This window comes from Physeter macrocephalus, chromosome 15 (assembly GCF_002837175.3).
Source record: "Physeter macrocephalus isolate SW-GA chromosome 15, ASM283717v5, whole genome shotgun sequence".
In the NCBI taxonomy this organism is placed as follows: domain Eukaryota; kingdom Metazoa; phylum Chordata; class Mammalia; order Artiodactyla; family Physeteridae; genus Physeter; species Physeter macrocephalus.
The window spans coordinates 2,935,890-2,946,426 of record NC_041228.1 but is presented as its reverse complement, the minus strand read 5'-3'; the positions used below and the strand labels follow the sequence as shown (position 1 = coordinate 2,946,426).

The 10,537-nt window shown below is 48.9% G+C and overlaps 1 protein-coding gene across 6 annotated transcripts in view; it reads right to left on the bottom strand.

The window, feature by feature from the left end:
* The window catches only part of TRAPPC9 (trafficking protein particle complex subunit 9), a 532,255-nt gene that overhangs the window by 392,214 nt on the left and 129,504 nt on the right, over positions 1-10,537 (bottom strand). For all 6 annotated transcript variants that reach the window (XM_055091306.1, XM_055091308.1, XM_055091309.1 and 3 more), the window contains 3 exons: positions 9,945-10,071; positions 6,358-6,490; positions 4,192-4,355 (listed from right to left, as the gene is read on the bottom strand). In XM_055091306.1, coding sequence (XP_054947281.1) covers positions 4,192-4,355; positions 6,358-6,490; positions 9,945-10,071 — 424 coding nt within the window. The remainder of the gene's footprint in view (positions 1-4,191; positions 4,356-6,357; positions 6,491-9,944; positions 10,072-10,537) is intronic.

Genomic DNA, 10,537 nt, shown 5'->3' with positions numbered 1-10,537 from the left:
TTGAGATGATCATATGGTTTTTATTCTTCAAGTTGTTAATACGGTGTATCACATTGATTGATTCTTCATTATACGCAAATCAATCAATGTGATACACCATATTAACAAATTGGAGAATAAAAACCATATGATCATCTCAATTGATGCAAAAAAAGCTTTTGACAAAATTCAACACCGATTTATGATAAAAACTCTCCAGAAAGTGGGCATAGAGGGAACCTACCTCAACATAATAAAGGCCATATATGACAAACCCACAGCCAACATCATTTAAAAAAAAAAAACACACACACAACAGGAAACTTTTCTTTATCTGAAGAAAAGGAGGTCAATCAGAGGGGAGTGAGGGCGCGACCAGAGACCTGCGAGGGCCCCTGACGGGCGGCAGGAAGAGGAGGAGAAGACGTGGGGCTCGCAGGCAGGCCTCCCGCGCGGCCAAGGCCCCCGGCACGCAGACACCTGCGGACAGAACACACCGAGAGCAGTCGGCATCCTCGGAGCAGGCAGGACGTGGGCACTTCGTGCTCAGGGTCGCCCTCAGCGCTCCCGTGTCCTGCGTTAACACGCCAGCTCCGCAACACCCTGTGTGGTGGGAACTCGCGCCGGCTTCACTCAGCACCTCCTCTGTGACAAGCACTGTTCTTAGTTCCCGGGCCCCGGCACTGCAGCAGTGAGGTAAACAGACCACCCCTACCCCAGAAAGACCTCTTACAGGTGTCATGATTACTTAATGAGAAAAAACTACCTGAAATACCACTCAGCTGGCACGTGGTGAGTGCTAGAAACTACAAGTTATTACTACTGCTGAGACATAAAATAACACTAACAGCACTACAAAGAAAATAACACGGACCCCGGAGGAGGGAGCGTTTAATTCCCTGTGGAAGAGCTTCACAAGGAGCTCACTCATGTTCCCGGTTTAAGACATTTTCCCATCTTCACATTTATATTACATCATTTATTGATACTGACAGCTTTTTGGTACTGCAGAATATAAGTGACAGGAATTATTCCCTTTGTATATTTTGGAAGCAGATGGTTTATTTTCATTAATTTAATTCCACATGTAAATGTATGGCAGCTCGGGATGAGAATTTAAAAAGAATGACAGCTTTAATTTTTCACTTGCAAACGTGTTGTTTTGAATGGCCAGCCCGTGCTATACATGATGGAACCAGCTGTGTGATCCCAGATACATTATTTAACCTCTTCGGCCTTCACCTTCCCTATCCATAGAGTGAGGGTAATAATACTTGACCCCCTGCCCTCGAAGAGGCTAAACTGAGAGCTGGGTGAGAAGGTGACTGCTGATAGTGTTGGAAGGGCCCCGCCCCGAGGCTTCTCCAGGGATTCTGCCCAGTCCCCACTGGCGTTTCCAACCTCCCACATCACTGCCAGTAAACGATGACCGAGGGCTGACCAGGTAAATACGGAGAGTGGCCCCCTCTCAGGTTGGGCAGGGATTGGCTGGAAAGGGCCATGAGAGGATTTTCTGAGGTGATGAGAACGGTCTGTGATATATCTTGATAAGAGTTTGGGTGAGACACATGTACTTGTCAAAACTTATCAAATGGTAACTTAAGGTTTGTGTATTTCACCCCATATACTTTTTACCAAAGAAAAGTAAACAAACTTTGAAGTCTAATTAATGATATGCATGCTAAAGTATTAATGGGTAAAATGCACAGAAATCTGCAACTTAATTCTGAACGACACAAAAAAAACAAGATGGATCAGTGGATGGATAGGAGGCCGGATAGCCAAACATTATAGAACCTAGACGGTGGGTTTGCAGTGTTCGCTGTAAAATTCTCTCCACTCTTCTGCATGTTTCAATATTTTTATAATGAAAGGTTGGAGAGGGAGAGAATGGCTGATACAAAGAATAAGTTCCAGAAGAGTTCAAAAGTGTAAGAACACCAAAGGTAGGGGAACGCACTCGGCGCCTTTGAGAGACTCGCACCTGGTTGGAGGGAGACCAGAACACAAGCAATGACAACTCGGAGTGAAAGGGGCTCCTCAGAAGTCACCCGGGCCTCTGAGACAACAAAGGGGGGGCCCCAGTCACCCAGTCTAGGAAGGCTTCCCAGAGTGACCACGAAGCAGAAACCCCAGGATACGTTAACCGCAGAAGAGGAAGCAAAGGCAGAAACAGAAGTTAGCAAGTCGGCTCCTTGTGAGAGGAGATGGTTTATCCTCAAGTTTAGAGAGACAGCACGAACGTCCAGGAAACTGAAACTGGCTCCTAACGGTCAACGTGACGAGAGTTTAAGGGGAGAGGTGGCTGAGGCTGAGGCCGAGGCTTGGGGCAGAGGCCGGGGATACGGGGCCGGGGGCGCAGGGACAGCAGGGGTTTCCAAAGGAGAACCCTGAGGATCTGTGCTTCGGAAAGAAGAAGCAAGTTTGTAATGAGTAATGGACACGTGGCTACCACTGGGGTTTATTTGAGAAAAGGAAGAGATATCTTCCAGTTGCTAAGCTGTGAAGGCAAGGTAAATCACAGGAGATGTGAAAATTTTTACCATTATGCACTCTGCAATTTTCTGTCATTCAATGTTAGTTCGCTTGTTCAAACATCAACCAACCCCTTTAACCATTTAATTAACTTCAGAATACCAGATGAAGGTATTTCATGTCAGGGAGGCATTTTCTACCTAATCCATATGTGTTTGCTCCTGAAAACAGGAGGGAAAGGGAAGAAAGGATGCGATTAAGGTAGGATTATCAAAATTCCCCAAAGACTCAGAGACACAAAACGCAATGACCATAAAAGAAAAGAATGATTAGGTGAACCATACTAAAATGAAGAACTTCTGTTCATCCAAGGCCATGGCTGAGAGAGTGTAAAGGCAGCCGGGTAGAGTAGGAGGGGATATTCACACCACACAGTTCCAGCAAAGAACTTACACTCAGGATCAAAGACACCCTGCAAGTCAGGAGAGAGGGGCAGACAGAGACAGTGAAAGAGACAGACACACAGAGACAGAGAGAAACAGAGACAGAGAGAAGGCAGAACACCCACTGGGAAAAAAGGGACAAAGGGCTGGTACGACAAAGGACCTGCGTATCCAAAACCACATGAAAGGTGTTCAGCTTCGCTGGTCATCAGGGAAATACAAATTAAACCCTGGTGTTCGAGCATTACACCCCACCTCCCTACCATGGATAAAATGACTACGATGCCACAGGGCAGAGGGGACTTGGGGCAGCCGTCACTCTCACACGATGACGGTGTAACTGGACTCTGGAAAAGGAGTTCTGAAGCCGAATGCCTGTGGCCCCACGGCTCAGCATCCGATCCTGGAGACCCTCACGGAGATGGCGGCCTCGGCCCACCAGTGCCAGGAGCCCCGGGACAGCAGCGTCCTCAGCAGCGCCCAGGTGCGCCCAAGCTCCCACTGGATGCCTGGCTCACCTCGCTCCTACGTCAAAAGCAGGTAAACACCCCGAAACCCCACCAGCTTGCTCTCCCTGTTTTGTCTTTGTCTTTGGTCTCCCAAGACGGTATAATTTCTCTAACTTTATTAAATGACCTGATTTTATTTCCACTTACTACTCTCGATGCCCCCGCCCCCACACACACACACAATATATCCCCCCTTTGATCAGTACCACTCGCTAACCACAAGCAGACCAGGTCCTCTGCCGCATGCTGCCTCACTTAATTCTTAGAACCACTTTTCATGGTAAGGACCACCTCCCCTGCTTACCCAGGAGGAAGCTGAGGCATGGGAAGGACAAATAGCGAGTAAACAGTGAAGCCAAAGTTCAACACAGGTCTTATGACACCCACGCTACGTGTGCCTTAGAACTAGGAAACAGCATCTGTCTTTAAGAGGGAGTGCACAGGCTCTAAGTGTTGAACCCACAGAAAACACTGGGCTGGATGGATGGATCCAAGATGGTAATGCTTCTGAACCTGCAAATGCTTCTCTTCATTCATTCATTCCAGGACACGCTTCCCGAGATCTGATCATTGTTAAGAGCACAGGGGATACGAAGGTGCATCCTGTGCTCCATTAACTTCCTTTGCGTGTTCTTCACGCATGAGTAGGACAAAATTTTCACAGTGGTGTCAAATTAAAAGTGGAAGAAGTTTTTAGGCTTTCTGAATGCTGGTTATCTAATGTGTCTCTTCTGCAAATAAAAAAGATAAACACTTCTGGGGTCAAACCTACTTAAATTCCCTACCTTTGGTGGTGAGAATTTTTGAGGTGACTTCCAGTTTCTCCAGTGGTTCCATCCCAATATTTTCCAGTTTCACAACAAGGTGCTGAGTTTCTCCGTTGTAAAGCTGGACTGACACATTAGTGGATATTTCATCACCAGAGGAAGGTTGCAGTGAATGTGCAGACCTAAAATTATAGTAATAATTATAATAAATTTTAGAAACACAGAAAAAAAAACAAAGAAAACCAATGGCATTTTAGAATTATTCACATCACCACACTTAAACATTTCAGAAACAGGGACTAGGGAGCCTTGGCTTCAACATGGGATCAGTACCCAGCGTCCAGGAACTCGAGGGCAAATTGCCACGTGATGAGCGCTGTCTACATGCAGAGTGATCGCTCTCGCTGGGCCTTACTTTCTCAAGCGTGTGTGAAGCAAAAAAAATTCTTAATGATTGGATTACGGTGAGGACAAAAGTGAAACGATGAATTGAGTCAAATGATCCGTGAGCGTGCTGCTCTCTTTGAAAATTTTTTTAAATCTCATGCTCAGAAATGGCCTGGGGAAATCCACCGATTTAAGAAGAAAACTTAAATGAACCATTCCAAATGATAACATGGGAAGTGGAGGAAAACGAAGAAAAATGAAAAGTACATACAACAGCCTCCACATCACAGGTAAAATCGACGAGCAATTCTGGCAACTCCTGACGAGACCCAGGGCAGCCGGTGGGTCCTCGGCACTGGTGAGCTGGGGCCCTGGACCAGAGGCCCCGAGCCTCACCCGACACTCCCTTGAGGCTCCAGCGCCACAGCCCTGGTCTGAAGCTCCAGCCTGACTCCTTACTGACTGTCACTCAATCCACAATGCTCATTAGCCTGGTGTCGCCTTCCCAACCCACAGGCAGCAAACCCACTTCCGGGCAAGGAGGGACCGGTGACCACAGGAAAAAGGCTCTAGAGGCACAGTGGGGACGAAAGCCAGCCAACAACGAGGCAGGTGCGTGTGCGGGAGGTGGGGTTAAAAGGCGCATCCAAACCGCATTTTCAGAAAATAACAGCATGAAGAATCAACGTTAATTCCTTTGCGTTTTATACCTTTAAGGTTGTTCATGAGTCAAGGAAGGAAAAGTGACCCCCGTCCTCACTATAAATGACTTCTTTCCACATTTTAGCAGGTAGTCCTTCTCAGGTGAAAGCTGTTTGTAGTCAATTTGAACTTGCAGAGAAGGTGTTTAGGAAAGCTAAAACATAGCCGACACAAATTCCTCTGCCTCTCAAGCAAGGAGGATGCCAGCCCCTCTGGTATGGTGGGAAAAGGAGGAGGGAGAAAGCAGAGAACCATGCAGCCTGGCCGCAGGCCTGGCCCGGACACAGGTGCTGACTGCCCCAAAGCACAGCGTCCCACCCATCAGAGCCTGAGCTGGGATGAGACAAGGCTGGCACTGAGAAGGGGCCCATTAAGCAAGTGACTGAGCTTTTGAAACATTTCAGAACATACCAAGATACATTTTATAAAAACAGCCCAAAGGATAAACATTAAAGCATTATTCATATGAGCAAAAATTGAGACAATCCCAAATTCCAAAAGCAAGGAAATGAATGGTGATGAGATTCTGAGATACCTTTATGATGTAATTTTTTAAGCAATTAAAATAGAAATTTTTAGCTTATGTTATATGTTTATGCAAGAAGTAATCTATGATAGTATATAAAATGTAGTATGATCTCAACTATTCAAACATTTTTTTAAATGGATAAACAGTGGAAGGAAACACCAGAAAGCATTAATCGTAATTTACTCTGAAATTTCCCTTTCTTCTTTATGCTTTTCTATAATGCTAAAGGAAAAAAAAAAAAAAAAAAAAAAAGACTATTTTTTAGAAGATAAGACTTTTTCTTAAGTTCTCTAAAACCTCAACTGTTTCTCACCAAAATTACAATTCCAAAGCCTAATTTCACATTTTGTTCTGATCTTGGTAAGAAACACCTCAACTATATTCCAGTTTGCTGCAAGCAGAGCACACTGCCTACTGGGTACATCGAAGAAAGCCTTCGCCTCTATTCTGGCCATAACGATCGCAGGTTAACTCAGACTCTTGGGGCCACTGGAGAAGGTGTACCGAACGGCACTCCTAGGCGCCCCTCTTGTCAGCAAGCAGAGCCGGCGCCGCGCGTGCTCTACCTGGGCAGAGACGTGCTGATCTGCAGTCTGGGCAGGGCAGGGACGACTTCCACCGTGGAGCCGCTGGTCTTTATTCCCGGGAGATTGTCCAGCAAACAGTCGCTAAAGACACCAAAGACCGTGGTGTGGTAACCTGGGGACAAAACGCAAAGCTTCACCACCTGAAAAGGCTTCATGAGACACCCACGCCTCAAGGCAGCCCCGGGGTGACAGGAACGCAGGGTCCCCTTCCGACCTGAGCTGAGATTTAGGCCCCGTCGCCTGCCAGGCTCGCCCACAGCTCCCACATTCAGCCCCGAGGCCCTCAGTTTCCTTGAGCAGAGATGCAAGCAGCACCTGCGCGCCCCCTTCACAAGGCTGCATCCAATGACAGTGTATGAACTATAAACCTCACAGAACTTAATAATTAGTGTCTCATCCCTTTACTAATTTGCTCTTCAAATTTATCCATCTCTAAAATGAAAATGATAGTATGTATTCCTTTCCAGGACATACAGTAACTTAAGAAGTATTTGAAAAAAATGATTCAAAATCTGCTGTTGAGAGATGAAAGTTCAAGAGTCAATTATTGTTTTTATAGCTGTTACGTGATATGGCAAATCTGCTCAATGTGTACAAGTACTATAATATAAGATTAGCAAAATTTCCATGAAAAAAAAAAAACCCTCCATGGGTTAGATAAGCACTTGAAATTGTTTAAGCAAAGCTTTAGAATTTGAAAGCTTTTGAAATTTTGAGGTAATTATTATAAACAACATTCACTGTGTAACAAAATCAAATAATACTCGATGGCTAAATGCCTAGGGTGACAATTTTTCTGCATTCATATTAAGTGGCTACATACTCAACAAGAAGCAAGCTGGCACCTGATACAGCCTCATCAATGCTCCCCTTTACCTTCCGCCAGTTCCAACTGGCCCCTCAACTTAAAATAACTCCAATTCACGGCACCCACATTTCCCTTTCTTTAAAGTATGTTCCTTCTAAGACTCCTTTAACTTAACTTGCGAACATTTTCCTCCCCAGAAACCCACAGCTGGCACAATGCCCTGTCATACTGTTCTTTCTATGAAACCTGATAGGATGTGGCTTTGTCTACGAAGCAACCTTTGTTTCCAGTTTCTTAATTAAAACCAATCATTTTCCTTTTCTCGCCCATTGCTGAAGGTGACTGCAAATAAACTGAAAATCTGATGACAATCCTGTGTGTTATGTCCAGTGATACTTCACCCATAAGGCTCCCCAAACAATGGACACCAACTAGTCTGTCCCAGGGACCTCTGTCACCGAGGCTGCACTACTCATCCGTGGACGTATTGGTCCTCGGCCGTGTGGCACTCTGCATCAAGTCTTTCGGTCCTGGCTACTTCCTCTCTCATCTGTCTCCTCCGCTCTATTCCCAGCCACAGCTGGGGTCCGATGTCTGACATCTCCTCCCTGGACCACGGCTGGAGCTTCCTAGTTGGTCTCCTTTCTCCAGTCCTGCCCGCCTGCAGTCCGTTCTCCAACACAGCAGCCTGGAGCAGCTCTGAACCGCCCGTCAGACCGTATCTCTCCTCTCTTCCAATAACGCAGCAGCCCACACTGCCCTCAGCAGACTTATGAGGCCCTCTGGGTCGGCCCTCTGCCTGCCTTCCCAGCCTCATCACTACACTGCTCTGCCTGAGACCAGTTAATTCTGAGCCGCCTCCAGCCCACTCTGCACCCTGTTCCCTCTTACCACCAGGTGAGTAAGAGCCCGGAGCAGATGTTCTTCCTGCCTGGATCCCTCTTACTCCCCGTCCCACTCATTCGGATATAACCCCTGGTTCGCCTTCAAACCTCAGGGTCACTTGTCAGGAGAAGTCCTTCTCCACCCACCTCCCGTTCTGGGTCACCCCTCCCCCACTGCCCAGAAGCCGGGGCTCAGCCCATCTCAGCACTGCCTGCAACACACCCTCACCTAGGATGCTGTTGCCTCACCGCTCGAGAGAGAGCACCTTTCCCAGTGAATGTTTGTTCTTTCAGCCACCAAACAGCTAAGAGCTACTACGTGCCAGGTGTGAGGATCCAGCCGGGCAAGACAGACGAGGCCGGCAAGGAAAAGGCCAACAAGTCACCGCGATCAGTGACGTGAAGGAGGGGCCCGATCCAGCAGAGGGAAGCTGAGGACGATCTCCAGGGGGAAAGGAAGACTGGGCTAGGCACTGGAGAAGCACCGGGGCCACCAAGTCTGGAGGCACACCAACAGAAGGAAAGCATGGCGTATTTCCAGGACAGGAGTCGTGTGAGCCGGCAGAGATGAGCAGGGCCCGATCACACAGGGCCCCACAGCCACGGTAAGGCGTGGAGCCCTGATGGAAAGCACATGGTGAAGGCGTTAAGACTTCTAGTCCAGAGATGACATGACCAGATTTGCCCTGTGGAAAGGTCACGTGGCTGCAGTATGGAAAGAGTGAGGGCAGAAACACCAGTCCTGATGCTTCTGTGACAAACTCTAGAAGAGGGTCCTGTTCTGCCAGACCAGAGCGGCTGTGGAAGTGGAGAGGGTGCGGATGACACAGTCAGTGTTGCAGGGGGGAGTGAGGAGGAGACAGGAGCAGGGAAGGATGACTCCCAGTGCCCGGGCAGGGCAACTGGCCAGACGGCAATGCCCTCACTGGGACGGGACCACAGCGGGAGGGGGAGCTTGGGGGATGAGGTGACGGGCTCCGGTTGGGACATGCTGTATGTGACGTGCCCACAAGACAGCCAAGAAGATGGGTGGGAAGCGGCTGGATGAGCAGGTCCAGGAAAGCGGACTGGACAGGAGACGTGGCCCTGGGAATCAGCAGCATGGAGATGGGACCTGAAGCCAGGAAAGCAGGTGACTCTGATGGGACTGCCGAGAGACAGCAGGTGGAGAAAGGAGGGGAGGAGAGAGGAAGGGCGGGAGGGGGTGGGGGAGGGAGGAGAGGCAAGGGGAAGCAGGAGGGAGGGAGGGAAGGACAGAGCTGGGCGCAGATTGAAGGGTTGGGCTGAAGAAGAAGTGCCTGCAGAAGACACTGCCCGAGAATGACAGGCAGGAGAGGTGGCAGAGACGCGAGGGTGACCAGGCGAGCGCACCCAGGAAGGAGGCGGGCAGCAGTGCCAAAGGCTGCTGAGCAGTGGTGTTGGACAAAATCTGAAATGTAGGCACCGGATTTAGCCGGAAAAATACTGCCAGTGGCCTCAGTGACAGCAGTTCTGGTGAGGTGACGGCTGGATGCGCAGGATGCGGTGGGTTAGAGAATCAGCACAGAGGTGGAAGAGTGGATTCAGCGTGTACAGACAGCTCTCTGAAGAGGTCTGCTCGGAAGGAGAGACGGCGGATGAGGCCATAGCGAGAAGAAATTGTGGGCTCGGGGTGCGGGGGGGCAGGGGGTTTTAACCAGAGTGGGAGAACCTTGGAGTGTGTTTGCAGGCTCCGGGGAAGACAGACAGGAGCGCGGGGGGTGCCCTCCACGTCCCGCACACTCTACATGGTTCGTGGCGTGTCCCAAAGCACCGCCATCCATCCGTGACCTGTTAACGGGCGAAGACCGGAATGCCGGGCGGCACAGGAGAGAGCAGCCCCCGAACCTGCTTACCATTCACAGCAATCGTCCCCGTCGTCTGCGGGACCCCAACAAGCGTCACTGGGTAAAGACCAGACTCAGCCGGGAGGGAGAGCGCCGCGGGGAGAGATTCAAACTCCACTCCACTCGTGAGCAGCCCCTGGAGCAGGTGACAGAGGACGGCAGTGAGCACGGCCCTAACCCAATCCCAAAGCCGCCGCTCTTGGTCAGTCCCCGATCGGCCCCCAAGCATCGTGCCTCGCCTACAGGAGAGCCCCGGGACTCTCAGAAGGAAAAGGCTCATTAGCGGCTCTTATAAAAGTCCATTGTAGAGACGTCCTCAAAGTGCGATGAACACAAAACAATCTCGAAGTGGACAGCACTGTGGGGGCTGGAACAACAATTCCATCTTTAATATTAGCCCCGCTTGATGTATTTTTAATATTTGTTCTGCTTTCTTGTTTTACCAAGTTGGAATGTAAACAAAAAGAAAAAGAAAATATTTTATTTACTAACAAAATGAAAAACATGAAGTGCGGAAAGAGATCATCAGTTAATATCCTTCCACCAGTGCATCTGTGAATTATCAGTTCATTTCACTAAGCGCCAGGCCCTATGCTTGACGG